Genomic DNA, 15,620 nt, shown 5'->3' on the forward strand with positions numbered 1-15,620 from the left:
CATTTGTCAGGGAAAGTGTAGGCTTATTTCTACAAGTAGTTGGCATGTGAACAACCTTCTACAAAAGGATTTGTTTAAAAAGTAGTGAGATGGAATGTGCGGTGATGAGCGCGGCGTGTACTGTACACTCGTCCTGGCATGGTAAAATAAACAGAGAGGCTGCTATGATTCTTCCTCTATAAAAGCATTCTAACTAAGAAGTGGCGAAAGACTGGGTATTGGTTTTAAAGGAGGATATTTGGACAAAGGTAAGTGAGGTGTTTTTGTTGAAAGAGGACTCTGCAGTTAAACGGAAAACCTTACAATATACAGGACTTCTTCAGCCTGTGTAGCATGAGTCGTTAGGCTCAGTTGATAAAGACAAGTGTAAACTTCTATCTGGACTTCTGAGATTCAGAATTCTCATTTTTTTCCCATCACAGTGGACACAAAAGAGTCCTTCCGCCTGGAGCTTGTACAACTGCTGTCTGTCTCTGTTGTCAGACATAACCGACAAGGGATATGATCTTTGTCATTCCCAGCGCAACCACAGCTCCTGCTCCCTTCAACACCATGGCTCGTTCCAAGAGTTCCAAGTCATCCGGGACCTGCTGTAACCTGGTGATGGCACTGCTGACCTTGTGGTCCATGGTCTCCCTCATCGTTATCGTGGTGTGGGCCACCTCTCCTCACATGAAGGGCGTGGCCCAGTGCGACGTAGCCCAACAGGTGYGGACCACAGTTGTTTAGCATACTTGTTTAGCAGTATGGTGCCCTCCCTATCTGGGTACAACCCAGGGTACACTGTACAAGAGCTCGAGCCAGGGCTTACTGTGAGCTTACCGGTACAATCTTAACTCTGTTACACAGTCCCTGACGGAGAAGATGGAGGGGGCAAAGGTTGTGTGGGAGAAGGAAAAGCAGGCCTTGCTGGAGTCTATAAGGCTGAGCCAGGAGAACCAGACCACACTGCAGCAGGAGATGGAGGTTGTCGCTGAGACACTGAGAGAGAATAACGTGTCCCTGAGCCTCAGCCTGCAGGAGAATGTGAGTGTAGCCTCCAATGTCATTTTAGACATTCACATGTTTGACATCCTTGTTCATGTTCAGAATACATAGATTATAGATTGTATGCTGTTCATGTTCAGGATACAACTCCTTGGAATCAAAACTTTTGGTCAAAACTATCTATTCTAAAACAACATATCCATGTAGATTGTCAGTGACTGTAGATTTGCTTTGTATACAGGCGATGCTGCATGCGAATGAAACAGCACGAAGGAAGGCTATTTTCCTGCACAGAGACACACAGAGAAATATGTCCCTAGATCTGAGTCTACAGAGAGGTACGTTATTACTGGATCAAAGAATAAATATATATATACATGTATTTTTTAAATTTGTGCCTTTATTTAAGCAAAGTCCCATTGAGACGGAGTCTCTTGTACGAGGGAGACCTGGCCATGAATCATATCACTCACGTGATAGCGATTACAGAATAACCGAGATATCTTACATTATAAATGTTATTTTATGACACTGGAAGATGTTGTTTAATAATGTTCCGTTTTTTTATTACTGTAGACCATTTTGAGTGGTTACAATTCAACTTCACCCAAGCTGTCCACCAGTCCCACTCCTGCTCTGCTTCATGTGATGCTTCAAATAGCCAGGCGGTGGCAGCAACAAGTCAAATGAAAGCCTGCGAGTCCAGCAAACACTATATGATGACACAAATGTGAGTATACAGCAGCTCATATGTAAAAATATATATAAATACAAAAAACTAAACTAAAAACTGTAGTTGTGCTGTAGACACCAGCATTCCTGTTATTGTTCAGTTTCATTTCCACTAAACAAAGATCTTAAAAAGTACATTATGTTTTGTATTACAGGGAAAGAAAAGGTTGCAAGATCAATGGTAATTCACCACAAGAATCACTTCTGTTTATTGCTCATACACACTATGATTGATAACCTCATATATGCAGGCTTGTATCAAACCAACATGGCATAATAGTTTGCAATTGCTTTAGTTTATACTGTCGTTTTTCCCTACTTTCTCTCAGGATTGTCATCCAGAGCTTTTTGACTGTGAGGAGAGAACAAGGATGGCCTCATTGTTAATCTGAAGGGTTTATTAATTAATGTGATTAACACATACTTGTTTCACCGTGCTCTGTGTTGTACTGTTATATATGATATTTTTCTGTAGGGTTGGAAACATGTTGCACTGCTTTGCCATGTGTCTGTGTTGTTATTCCTCTGTGAATAAAACACTCCTGGGGGTAGATCAGCTTTAATATTACAGATAGATGGTGGGTTCTATCAATGTCATTGTCTGTATCATTCCTAATCCCCCGTGTATTTTTCACAATACAGTATTACACTCATCACATGATTGTGATGGAATAACATGTAACATTTTCCAGCCATGACCAGAACCCTATGTGGGGCGGCAGGTAGCCTAATGGTTAGAGCAGTCCCACTACATTTTGTCAACACTGGCAAACGTCCATCTCTGGAATCCCATTTCCCGACTACCTGAACAACGCCTTGGACACTCACTTATGGTCCACGTCAGGCAAAATGCGTTGCCATCCCTTGGCAAGGCATACATCTCTCACTGAAATCATAACACAACAACATTTCCCAAATGAGAAATAATGTATTGATGATACGTTCCCCAAAGAACAGGTCATCATATCACATGAGATATGCCGTGTAACGTTAGGCCTGTATATCATTTAAAATGCAAGTCATCACTATAAATACTTCAAATACAGGCTGAAAAGTAGAACTATTAACTTAATTAGATCAATAGATTAAACACCATCAAAAGACGATCCTTTGTTTTACTTACCTATTATCTCTATCAACTAAGCGTCATCATTAATGAAAATAATAACTCCAGATTAATATGAAAATAGTGAGGTTAACAGACTATTTTGATGGTCTGAGTCATCGGACGTTAAACTAGCTAAAGTTACGTTACTTCGTTAACCTGTGTCAGTGTCAAAACACCAGTTTACTAACGCGTTAGCGTTACCGTAGCTACACTGTAAACCTTGTTAACCGAACCGTGCTAACATATTAACGTTACTGTAGCCTAATACGGTGATCTTACCTGCTAGATATTCCGATCGATGATGATGATCAATGAAAACTCAAACAATTTTTTTTAGCTAATCTAAAGAAAATAAACATAATTCGCGAACAAAATTACCTAAAAGAAAATATATTTTTCCATCGTCCYCTTGACGAGAGTTTAAAGGTCCCGCCATACATAGCTCTATCCTCATTGGTGAATTATTGTTTACTGTCGACTCACGAGTGTCAGGGGGGCCAAGCAGTAACCGAAAGGTTGCAGGATCGAATCACCGAGCTGAAGGTAAACATCTGTCGTTCTGCCCCTGAGCAAGGCAGTTCCCCGGTAGGCCGTCATTGTAAATAAATATATATAAATATAAGAATATATTTGTTCTTGCTTTTTATTTATTATTGTCTCAGACACTAATGTTTAATCACTAGTTTGTTACAGTTACAGTAAATTCCTTTTAATTCCTTTCCTATTTTGGGTTTCTGCCAAAATATTTAATGTTGTCAACTTGTCTTGAAATAAAGGAAAATATAATTGCGTTGTTCCTAAATTCAGTGTAATGTGCTACATATGCCATGAATCAAAGGGCGCAAAACCCGACGATAGARGTTGTGTTTTGGCTCAACAGTTGCATTAGCGTCCCGGTAGAAACGTTAAGACTTCCGGTCTTCCGATTTTGCCTTCACAATAAAAGTCTGCGGCAAAACGCTGTGTATGACATGAAATCAATAATTGTGTGCAGCTTTACATAGTGCATAATGTTAAAACTAAAGAGAATTACTACTCCATATAAGATAAATAATATTATAAGGTGGAGCACATTGACTGTTCCTAGGCCGTGGATCTCATTGACTGTTCTTAGGCCGTCACTGAAAATAAGAATTTGTTCTTAACTGACTTGCCTAGTTAAATAAAGGTAAAATAAAAATAAATAAATTGGTAAATGTTTGGATCTTAAGTAAATGAAAATCATATTCTACAGACCCTATTGATGTCGCACTAGACTAGAGTTTATAGATGGTGTTATTTCTTGAATGACTGTGGTCTAAATACCCAGCAGCCCTTTCTACTCCACCCACTCCTTTGGTCCCAATGCAACAGTGTGTTGCATTGGGACCAAAGGAGTGGGTGTAGGTCTATAAATTACATATTGGCTTATAGAGAAAAAACTATTCTAGTAGGGTCTGTATGGTGTTATTTCATGGGACTCTGAGTGTTGCTGGCCTTTTACTGTGGTCAAATAGCTTAATAATGGGGTGCCTGGACACTATACGGTAAAAATATAGCAATGTACAGGAAAAATGATTATTTGTGATGATGTAAAAGTAGGGAAAGAAGTACTAAGTAGGGTCTGTAGAATGTATACTGTATGGTGTCATTTCATGGGGCTCTGAATAAAATGGAGTGTTGCTGGCCTTTTACTCCATCCATTCCATTGGCGGCCACATTGCGAATCACTGCATATGGAACACATATTGGCTTATAGAGCAAGAACGATTCTGGGTGCTGCAGTAAAACTGTAATATTATTTAAGTGCCAGCTGATGGGTCATAAATTGTGGATGGGCTTCCCATTGTATTAAAACGGGTAAAGTAGGTTTATACCACCGGAACACACTTGGCCCAATGGGCAATCCGCAAGCAGTTGTCTGGACGTCACAGAAWAGTGAACATTCACACAGTTGCAATGTATTTTCTACGAACCGATATAATATCAATATCGAATCGAAAATGCAACTGATATTGATTTTCCATATTTGTGCCCATCACTAATTGAATGTATGTATTTGATAAGGGATTGCTACAAATTAATGTATCATAAAGTGTGTTAGACCATAAATGTTTTKCTGAAACATTTTATGAAATGAATTAAGTATGACCATGAATTTTAACTGACACATTTGATACAATTGGTGACTGAAGTGACTGTGTCCCTATAGCCTGGTTGCTGTTGATTTATGTTTAAATTGTAAATAAATKAGATTTTTGTTTTGACAAATATTTTTGCCTTATGGGTTTGTTATTTGAGTGCTGRTAGTTTAGTGTGTATAGGCATTGACTTCAGGACCATAGATAGCACCGGGTCATTTGAAGGTGGTTTATACAGACCTTACTGAGTACTCCCAACCACACTTTTACCTCTGCACATAGAATAATTTGTTTATATTTAAGCCCCCATTTTAAGCTATTTGACCACAGTAAAAGGCCAGCAACACTCTATATTATTCAGAGCCACATGAAATGACATCATATATACATTCTACAGACACTACTGACTATTCCCTACAATACYTTTAGTACGGTCCCCAGAATACCTTTTGCTCAACAAGCCAATATGTATTCCATATACAGTGATTCGCATTGGGGGAATTTATTTGACCTTGGAACATGTATTAAAACCAAAATGTAATGCAAATGTCACTTAAATATGAACAATGTTAATGTTTAAACAATTATTTACACGTTATAACTTTTCTACTATTAGGTGGGCGAATTTTATTCTGAAAATGTTCGAAATTCCGTGACCCCGGAATTACTTTTTTAAGAGTTGCTGACGAGACGCTGAGAGGAGTTGCAACCTTTCAAGTATCTAGAAGAAACTATTCCATCTATTTTGCTGTGTCTATGTGTATGTATACATCTTTATACAAATCAGTATTTGGAACCTTCTATGCTACTATTATTTATTTCTGGTTTGTTAGCGAAATATTAATTGCAATCCGATACAGTAGCTARCTATCTGATTAGCCAGTACAGAGTATGTGATATAATTATCGTTAGCTTGCTACTGTTGCTTGACCAGCAAACACGGTGTGATGTAAAGTAAATACAAAAAGTTATCAAAGCTAGGCAACTATCTGTAATGTCATTCGATCATTTTTGTTGTGAAATTTCGACGAGACTGATCAGTGGAGTGTCGACAACAGATGTGTTGCTAGTTAATTTACTTTATCTACCTGTTGGTATGTTGTCGATGGTAAACCCACAATCCCCACAACTAGCTAGTTACACGCAAAAGCGTTTAGGCCTGTTATTAAAGTTATAGCTAGCAAAGCAGAACTTTCAATTAYTTACAAGCAGTGGTTAGCAGAACAGATTTTTGCTAAAATGTTTCTTAGATGCACACAACAAGCCCTAAGATGACATCCCTCTCTGAAATTCACATTATTTGATCAACACAAAGAATAAACCTGTTCACATCCTGCATGGTTCCACCACAGCTCAAGATGATGAGCTTTGTCCTCCTGAGGAGCTGAAGCACTGGAGCTTGCCTGGCCCTGAACATGAGTTCTCCAGAGTACAGTTCTTCCTCTTCCACACAGAAGACCTCGGTTTGGGCCGACCAGCAAACAGCCACTCCACAGCTGGGAGTTAGCCTTCCGTCTCCCACACACTGCTTTGGGGATGGGGAAAGAACCAGCTCTGCTAACCCAGCTGAAACACCCATTTCAACCAACCCTGCAACCCCATCTGAAACACTAGTTTCAACCAACCCTTCTAGCCCATCTCAAACACCTGTTTCACCCCAAAAAAAGAGGACAGCAGAGAAAGGAACCTTTGATGCATCACAGCCACAGGGTGAACGTCGCAAGAGGGGGAGGCCACGCAAACACAAGACACTCCAGACTGACACAGAACACCATATCCATCAGGCCCAGTCTCTGACAGCTACACATCCATGTTTACAGCCAGAGGACCAAACAGAGGCTGTGACACTGACACCCGTCTTACCTGTGATACCAGAGGACAGGTGTCAGTCACCTGATGCCCAAACAAAGGTTGAGACACAGCTCCAGTCACCCAGCTCACCTGTGCCTGAGGATAAGTGCCAGTCACCTGAGGCCACCTTTGAACCACCGTGCCCCACCTTGGATTTACAGAGCGCCAATAAGGGACAGAGTAAGAAATGGCCCCATCTCTCCAGTGCTTCTGTTGGACAAGGAGACCTAACAGGCCATAATGTTCTAACCACTGGTGGATACACAAACTCACAGGCCAGGGGGATGGGGGCTGAACCCAGCCAGAATGACAGTATCACTGCCACTGGGATATTTTTAAGCAAATGTGCCAAAGAGCAAAGGACTCTGTGCCAGTCACCACAGAATCTGAAAGATGGGAGAAAGGCGGCTAAAAAATCACWAACTCATAAGGTCGACCAGCCACAGGAGAGTGAGGCTGTGACAAATGGGGRAAAAACATCTAAACCCTTACCGACTATTAAGGTAGGACAGGAGAATTGCCTGACACAAAAGACTGGGCGAAAAAGGAAATATACCAAAAAATCACAGAGCCATAAGGTAGACCAGCCAAGTGACACTGACCAGTCACAGGAGAGTGAGACAGTGAGAAATGGGAAAAAGACATCTATAAAATCACCAACCCATAAGATAGACTGGTCACAGGAGACGGTGAGAAAGAGGACATATACAAAAAAATCTCAGACCCCAAAGGTTGACCAGTCACAGGAGGAGTCTGTAAAGAAAGAGGGCTCTAAAATATCTCCAACCCATAAGGGAACAGTCACAAAGATGGTATATAAAGAGGAATATACAAAAAATCTCAGACCCCAAGTTGACCAGTCACAGAGGAGTCGTAAAGAAAGAGGCTCTAAAAATACTCCAACCATAAGGGAGAGCAGTCACAAGAGATGGTAATAAAGAGAAATTACAAAAAATCTCAGACCCCAAGGTGACCAGTCACAGGAGGAGTCTGTAAAGAAAGAGGCTCTAAAATATCTCCAACCATAAGGAGAGCAGTCACAAGAGATGTAATAAAGAGAAATATACAAAAAATCTCAGACCCTAAGGTTGACCAGTCACAGGAGGAGTCTGTAAAGAAGAGGGCTCTAAAATATCTCCAACCCATAAGGGAGAGCAGTCACAGAGATGGTAATAAAAGAAATAACAAAAAACACAGAGCCATAAGGGAGACAAGCCACAGGAGACTGTGAGAAATGGGAAAAAGACAACTATGAAATCACCAACCCACCAGGTAGACCAGTCACAAGAGTTTGTAACAAAAAGGAAAAAGGTGTCTAAAATATCTTCAACCCACAAGGTAGACCACTCACAAGAAACTGTGAAAAAGAGGAAATATACAAAAAAATCACAGACCCAGGAGACTGACCAGTCACAGGAGGAGACTGGAAAAAATGCATCTATGAAATCACTGACGAATAAGGTAAACAAGGTGGCATCAAAAAAATCACAAAGCCATACAGTAGAACAGTCACTGGGGATTGACCAATCACAAGAGACCGTGAGAAAGAGGAACTACACAAAGAAATCACAGAGGCATAAGGAGGACTCGCATGAGACTGTGAGAAATGGGGAAAAGACATCCAAGAAATCACAGAAGCATAAGGTAGAGTTACGAGACACGGAACAGTCACAGGAGGAGACTGTAAAAAATAGGAAATACACTAAGAAATCAAAGACCCACAAGGTAGACTCAGGAGTCCTCTCCTTACTCCCTGTGTTATCTGCAGACCTCTCCCTCAACCTTTCCTCTCCCACATGCAGCCCTCCTGGGCTTACAAAGAGAAAATATACAAGAAAATCACAAACCCTCAAGGTAGACTCAGATGTCCTCTCCTTACTCCCTGTGTTATCTGCAGACCTCTCCCTCAACCTTTCCTCTCCCACATGCAGCCCTCCTGGGCTTACAAAGAGAAAATATACAAGAAAATCACAAACCCTCAAGGTAGACTCAGATGTCCTCTCCTTACTCCCTGTGTTATCTGCAGACCTCTCCCTCAACCTTTCCTCTCCCACATGCAGCCCTCCTGCGCTTCCAAAGAGAAAATATACAAAAAAAATAAAGACCCTCAAGGTAGACTCAGATGTCCCATCCTCACTCATTGTACTGTCTGCAGACCTCTCCTCCAGCCTTCAGAGTAGCCTCTCTCCTACTCTCAGCCCTTCTGGCATCCCCTTCTCACCAAACACACCTAAGAGAGTCAGAGGCAGACCTCGGCGGGTACAGCAGCAGCTCTTTCTTAGCTCCACGCCAGGCCCTCACCCCGGATCCTCCACAGGAACAGACAACCCCTTCTCTGCCTCCCTGTCTCACCTGGGACTGGGCTCCAAGACAGAGGGCCCTCAGAACGCCTCACCCATCACCCCCTGGAAGCTGTTGGAACTAAGCCCTCTGGAGAAGGTACTGTATTATCATCTTCATCACTGATTAGAAACATTTATTTATTTATTTAACCTTTAAGGTTAAAATCTGTTTTCACTTTGTCATTATGGGGTATTGAGTGTAGATTGAGGAAAATGTTTTATTTAATACATTTTAGAATAAGGCTGTAACAACAAAATGTGGGGAAAGGGGTCTGAATACTTCCCGAATGCACTGTATTTCCTCTTATCAAAAACAAGTTGTCATGAACCTCAGGTCACCTCCTTTTCCTTTAACACTATATTACGTTGTCAGGTGAWTGGTCAAACACGGAATAGTGCTCAGGATTGTGGTCAGTGTTTATGAGTAATCACCGTTCAATAACCTTCTCTCTTGCCTATTGCATTTCAATCTGTTTAAATGAAATCCCAGTATTCATATGTTCAATACAAAATTGTTCCAAAAAAATATATGTAATCTCTCCCAGACACACTTAGCTTTACCCGGTAGTAAACCTCGGGGTAGACCCAGAGTTAGGCCAAGGAAGAACTTGGCTACAGTGAAGGGAGTGAAGAAGAAGGTGAAGCCTGCAGCAGAGGGACGGTCCCAGACCTTCAGCTCTGAGGAAGGCCCCCCAGCCAAACTCAGACGTAGAAGCAGGAGGGGCCAGACGGAAGAGGGAGCTGGCCTGCAGAGCGGTGACACGACCAGCACTGAGCCACTCCAACGCTGCAGACCAAGGTTTGAGCTGCAGGAGTCAGACTCACCAGACGAAGACACAGGAGATGCCTCCCTGTCCTCAGACCTCTCCATCGAGTTAAGCGTACAGGAAGACCGTGTGACATCACTGACTCTTGAAGAGGAGGAAGAGCAAGACGACGAGGAAGATCTGCCCAGTTTCTTAAATAACACAAGTGAGTAACGTGCTGACTAGACTGGCTACGTTGCGTGCGCAAGCATTGCAAAATATTATTCATGTATGTATTATAAATAATATTATGTAAATATATGTACACATGCGTGTTATTAGGGCCGGGAAATACCAGTATTGTGATACTCATTAGTATCGTGGCAAGGAAACAAAACACAGAGCATATTTCATTTCTGTAGGAAAACAGCACTAATGTTGGAAAACAGATCATGTTTGTGATCCAGAGTCACATTTATTTGTTTTCCAAACTATAGCACACAATAATTTACATAAAGCAGGTTTTTAAAGGGCCAAAGAGTTTGACTGTTTCATGTTTCCATTTTTGCCATGGAAAAAAATATTGTGATACTGGTATCGTCCCGGCCCTACATGTTATTCAATAATTTAATCCAAACTGCTCGCGCGCGTCAACGAGCGTCTGCGTTGAGATGCTTGAAGCACCRCAAGTCCCTCCTCTCCCATCTACTCATTGGTTTTCACAAGCATGCTAACCAACGTGGGTGGTTGAAAGATGAGTCAACCTATGTTTCCTGATTTACCTGTGGATTAATTGTCGGGAGTAGAGAACACACATTTCTGTATGACTCAAAATGGGTCAAAATTCTACACAGATCAACAACAACAAAAAATACGACCATATGCATTTCAGGTAAAATGACAAGCTGATGTTTATCTCCCAGGACAAATTAGCTAGCAGCAACAAGCTAGCTAAATGTCCATCATTGTTTCATGTGTGTTTCGACCCGTCCCCAATTTTAATATGGTGGGTTCACAGTTGGTTTTGGTATTTGAGCCTGCGTGTCATGAACGTGTCTGGTGGGGATAGACAACATCAACAAGCGCGTGTGGATGCACGTGGGGGCCGGTGTGGTGTGTGAGAGAGCGAGTGCGCGTTGGTCAACTCCCTTGACGATATGATGCCTTCCTGCATGTGTGTACTATAGCTTATGTTGAGTTGTTAATTCAAACTAAAATAACCCGTAGTTATTTGTCTCTTTTCAGAGCCACTGTCCATAACAGAAGGAATATGTGTTTGGTGCAAATTTAGAAACTATCCTTTCTGGCCGGCAATGGTGAGTATTGATCGCCGTGCTTCAACTAAATTGATTTTGAATAGTCATCAGTCGCAACTGAACWAGAAACTGTTTGACTCCATAGGTGAAGAGTGTGAACCGTAARCTGAAGAAAGCCAGCATTGTGTTTATTGACGACCTGCTGTTTGACAAAAAGAGGATACGAAAAGGGTAGGAACCAAAACTCTGTGCAGCTCWTCCCACAGTCATTCCCTATGAGCTGTAACTGGTGTCCATTCCCTGATTGCCGGATTAGCCTCCGCGCTCCAATATTAACTGTTGTCTTTTTGTGTTTCTTTCAAAGCTTTTCTGTGTCCCTAAAAACATTGAAGCCTTTTGACTGTGAAGAGGCTGATCAGCTAGTGGTAAGGGTAACTGAAGAAAACAGTTTATTAAGAACTCCACAGAACTAATATATAATATAGATACAGTTTTTATATATATTTTATATATATACGCTGAACAAAAACATAAATGCAACATGTGAAGAGTTGGTCCCATTTGCACAAAAATCTTATTCTCTCAATTTTTTGGGGCAAATTTGTTTACATCCCWGTTAGTGAACATTTCTCCTTTGCCAAGATAATCCATCCACCTGACAGGTGTGGCATATCAAGAACCTGATTAAACAGCATCATTACACAGGTGCACCTTGTTCTTGGGACAACGAAAGGCCATTCTAAAATGTGCAGTTTTGTCACACAACACAGTGYTGCAGATGTCTCAAGTTTTGAGGAAGCGTGCAATTGGCATGCTGACTGCAGGAATGTCCACCAAAGYTGTTGACAGTGAATTTAATGTTAATTTCTCTACCATAAGCCGCTTCCRATGCGGTTATAGAGAATGTGGTAGTACGTCCACCGGCCTCACAACCGCAGACCACATGTAACCACGCCAGCCCAGAACATCCACATCTGGCTTCTTCACCTGCAGGATCATCTGAGACCAGCCACCCGGACAGCTGGAGAAGTGTGCTCTTCATGGATGAATCACGGTTTCAACTATACCGGGCAGACGGCGTCGTGTGGGTGAGCGGTTTGCTGATGTCAATGTTGTGTACATAGTGTTCCTTGTTGGCGGTGGGATTATGTTATGGGCAGGCATAAACTACGGACAACAAACACAATTGCATTTTATCGATGGCAATTTGAATGCACAGAGATACCATGACGAGATCCCGAGGCCCATTGTCGTGCCATTAATCTGTCGCCATCACTTTATGTGTCAGCTTGATAATGCACAGCCCCATGCCGCAAKGATCTGTACAAAATTCCTGGAAGCTGAAAATGTCCCAGTTCTTCCATTGCCTGCATACTCACCAGACATGTCACCCATTGAGCATGTTTGGGATGCTCTGGATCGACGMGTACGACAGTGTGTTCCAGTTCCCGCCAATATCCAGCAACATTGCACAGCCATTGAAGAGGAGTGGGACAACATTCCACAGGCCACAATCAACAGCCTGATCAACTCTATGCGAAGGAGATGTGTCGCACTGCATGAGGCGGTCTGGTGGTCACACCAGATACTGACAGGTTTTCTGATCCACACCCAATTATTATTTTATTTTTTAAAGGTATCTGTGACCAACATATTGCATATCTGTATTCCCAGTCATGTGAAATCCATAGATTAAGGCCTAATGCATTTATTTCAATTGACTGATTTCATTATATGTAACAGTAAAATCTTTGAAATTGTTTCGTTTTATGTTTTTGTTCAGCGTATATTTTGTCAACATTTCTGGTGACTGTTGTGTTGATGTTTCCTGTTGTCTGTAGTGTAAAGCCAGAGAGAAGTATGATGCTGCCATCAAATGGTGTCTGGCGTTGATAGCCGACTATAGAATCCGTATCGGTAAACTATTCTGCACTTCTCTTAGAATGAGCACCTTGACCCAGATTATACTCGGTGTTATATTCCCCATGACTGTCGTTAATGTTTGTGTTGTCTTTTCAGGATGCGGCTTCACCGGTTCCTTCATTGAATACTTTTCTGATGACATAAGTAAGTTCATGTCCATTCACTGATGTTTTCCGATGTTGATACAGTGACATTCCCTCAAGTCATCTCAAATGCTGTCTGTCCTTTTTAAAACAGGTCTTTAGTACCACATAATGTGTTCTCTGTGACTGAGTTAGATATATCAATACATTACCTGTATGATCCCTCCCCCAGGCTGCCCAGTGAGGAGGTGCTACCCCCGGGGCACCTCAGACCTGACCTTCCCCAGTAAGCTAATTCTGGAGGAGCAGTACGTAACCTCTGACCCGGAAGGGGACGATCAGGAGGGCAGCAAACGGCAGGAGGAGGAGAGGAGGAGGAAGCTGCTGCCTGACCGTTCCAAGGCTGCACGTAACCGTGCCAACGAGAAACTGGTGGACTTCGTCGTCAGGCAGCGCCGGGTGGAGACACGCCTTCTAGTGAGTAACCATGCCGATGCCTCTCTCTCTCCCKCCATCTGTCCGTCCCGCTCCTTCGCCTGTCAGTATCTTCTCTCCATCCCCCTCTCTCTGTCYATTCTCTATCTTTCCGTCTTTCTCTGTATGTAATATGGTTTCCAAATTGGAGTAGCTCTATATGTAGAAGATAAACCCTCTCTCTAACCCCAGGGCGTAATCAGTGGTCAGCAGCAGTCTAAGTGGCTGCGTTGGTTCCTGGCGGCCAGTCGGTCAGTTGTGGACACGTACCTGGAGGACGAGGAGCAGCTGGACCAGGTGTACCAGTACCTGAGAGGGGTGTACGAGACCGCCCCCCTCACCGCACCCTGTCTGGCCGATGTAGACCGCATCCGCTTGGTACTGGACGTGCTGTTACCAGAGGTCAGAATGCTGTAGAATAGAATACAACTTTATTGTCCATCGAAACACAAATGTGTCTTTATTTGCTGTCTGTTATTACCACCATTCTTTATTGTTGAAGTGATGTTAGAAGTCCTACTCCAGTCTCCTTTTTCACCTCATTTAACACCTGATTTACTTAACAAAAGGCACTTCTCAATAGGTGGTCCATGTATGACATGACATGGCATGGCACAAGTGGGGGGGTGGGCCTTTCCTATTTTGTTCTCTATTGTTCCTCAAGCAAGGAGGAAGGCCGATGACATCAGACCAACTCCTTGAAGTGTGCAGTTGTCAAAAAAAAACAAAAAAAACATTTTACCCAAAACTATTTTGTTTTACCCTTAAGTGTGTTTACATTACTGTGTTCATACTTGTTGTTTTATACTTATTGATATTGTTTTTCAACGGGAAAAGTTTAAAAAATAGCTGGAGTGTGTCTTAAATGAGTTATTGTTCTGAAGGGTGATGTCTTTTTGTGTAGGCTATTATCTATGCCATAGCTGGAGTGGACGAGTTGTCACTGGTGAAGGCAGAAGACAAATACCTGAAAGGGCCCTGTCTGAGTAAAAGGTAAGTGGCTCACTGAATTAAAGGCCAACACCGTTACATTTATTTCTGGGTCTGAATCTGTTTTCTTCTCTTTCCTTCCTCTCCTCAGGGAAAGAGAGGAGTTCGATGCGATGATCGAGCAGCAGATGAAGATGAAAGCATCGATCCGTCAGCGTCCTGCACACTGAACATAACACAGCCTACTTGGCTTCCAACCCTCAGACTAAGAGGGCYATAGGGCTCTGGTCAAAAGTAGTTTGAATAGTGCCATTTGGGATGCGGCCTCAGAATGCCAGTGTCCTAATCAAACGATGCTTCTAAGCATTATAGGACAGTAAATAAGTAAGTAGCCTTGTCCAAGCAAGAACAGCCAGTAAGGTAGAAGCCTTTTTCTGTACCGTGAAGYAGCTTGATATACAAGTACACCCTCTGGCCAGGACGCTGGTCTATCGCAGACAATAAGAACCATATATAACTGTCTCTAAATGTGGCTCTGAGGACAATCAACTGCTGTTGTACATGCTAGCAGTGGTGTGACTTAACAAAACTACATTGAATTACCAAGTTAATCAAATCATTGTCAAATCAACTGAAATCATCTGTGATCGGACTGGTCAAGATTTACAGCTTCAACACGGAACTCCTGGGAGGGTGGGACCTCGTATCATTCAGACAGACTTACACCGCCGGTTGAAACTGGGACTTCATTTTAGACCCACTGCAACAGTATTTGATCCAACATGGTCGCCCGTCTAGGCTGTTCAACTRTAAATTCAGGACATTAAAGAAGACACTGCTCTATTTTTCTATGGAAAGGTCTGCTCTTTTTTAAAATAAATAGTCATATTTGAACGTTTCAGTCTTATTCTATGGTCATGTAAGGTTAGCTTGTCAGTAAGTACCCATTTCCTGGTGACAGTGTTTAGAACATCAAGCTATACAACATTCTGAATGTGAATCATGTCAACTCGTCTATAGTGAATCCCAAATGACACCCTATTCCCTTTATGGTGCACTTTTTTGGGG

At 42.2% G+C, this 15,620-nt stretch overlaps 2 protein-coding genes across 8 annotated transcripts; both read left to right on the forward strand.

Annotated features, from left to right (window-relative positions):
• The first annotated feature begins 85 nt into the window (after nucleotides 1-85).
• Nucleotides 86-3,154, forward strand: LOC111979042 (uncharacterized). 3 transcript variants are annotated; one of them, XM_024009335.2, is made up of 7 exons: nucleotides 86-248; nucleotides 522-708; nucleotides 850-1,026; nucleotides 1,229-1,325; nucleotides 1,564-1,717; nucleotides 1,875-1,900; nucleotides 2,049-3,154. In XM_024009335.2, the coding sequence occupies exons 2-7, from the start codon at nucleotides 553-555 to the stop codon at nucleotides 2,069-2,071; spliced, it is 633 nt and encodes a 210-aa protein (XP_023865103.1). In that variant the 5' UTR covers nucleotides 86-248; nucleotides 522-552; the 3' UTR covers nucleotides 2,072-3,154. The 3 variants fall into 3 exon arrangements, with proteins under 3 accessions (XP_023865103.1, XP_023865101.1, XP_023865102.1); XM_024009333.2 differs by having other exon boundaries at nucleotides 117-248; nucleotides 423-708; XM_024009334.1 differs by lacking the exon at nucleotides 86-248 and having other exon boundaries at nucleotides 264-708.
• Nucleotides 3,155-5,616: 2,462 nt separating this feature from the next.
• Nucleotides 5,617-15,446, forward strand: LOC111979463 (PWWP domain-containing DNA repair factor 3A). 5 transcript variants are annotated; one of them, XM_070448750.1, is made up of 13 exons: nucleotides 5,617-5,707; nucleotides 6,300-7,376; nucleotides 8,005-9,237; nucleotides 9,686-10,112; nucleotides 11,132-11,202; nucleotides 11,288-11,373; nucleotides 11,507-11,573; nucleotides 12,984-13,059; nucleotides 13,162-13,209; nucleotides 13,381-13,625; nucleotides 13,815-14,024; nucleotides 14,527-14,615; nucleotides 14,704-15,446. In XM_070448750.1, exons 2-13 carry the CDS (start codon nucleotides 6,363-6,365, stop codon nucleotides 14,780-14,782), a joined length of 3,645 nt encoding a protein of 1,214 aa, XP_070304851.1. In that variant the 5' UTR covers nucleotides 5,617-5,707; nucleotides 6,300-6,362; the 3' UTR covers nucleotides 14,783-15,446. The 5 variants fall into 5 exon arrangements, 4 of the variants coding, with proteins under 4 accessions (XP_070304851.1, XP_023865793.2, XP_023865890.2 ...); XM_024010025.2 differs by having other exon boundaries at nucleotides 11,507-11,567; XR_011481559.1 differs by lacking the exons at nucleotides 13,815-14,024; nucleotides 14,527-14,615; nucleotides 14,704-15,446 and adding an exon at nucleotides 12,136-12,230 and having other exon boundaries at nucleotides 11,507-11,567; nucleotides 13,381-13,422.
• Nucleotides 15,447-15,620: the final 174 nt, after the last annotated feature.

This window comes from Salvelinus sp. IW2-2015, linkage group LG19, assembly GCF_002910315.2.
Source record: "Salvelinus sp. IW2-2015 linkage group LG19, ASM291031v2, whole genome shotgun sequence".
NCBI lineage: Eukaryota > Metazoa > Chordata > Actinopteri > Salmoniformes > Salmonidae > Salvelinus > Salvelinus sp. IW2-2015.

Coding starts and splice junctions, on each gene's coding strand:
- LOC111979042 (XM_024009333.2), top strand. CDS start 502: ATGATCTTTGTCATTCCCAGCGCAACCACAGCTCCTGCTCCCTTCAAC. Junction 1,027..1,228: donor GCCTCAGCCTGCAGGAGAAT/GTGAGTGTAGCC, acceptor CTTTGTATACAG/GCGATGCTGCATGCGAATGA. Junction 1,326..1,563: donor AGATCTGAGTCTACAGAGAG/GTACGTTATTAC, acceptor TTATTACTGTAG/ACCATTTTGAGTGGTTACAA.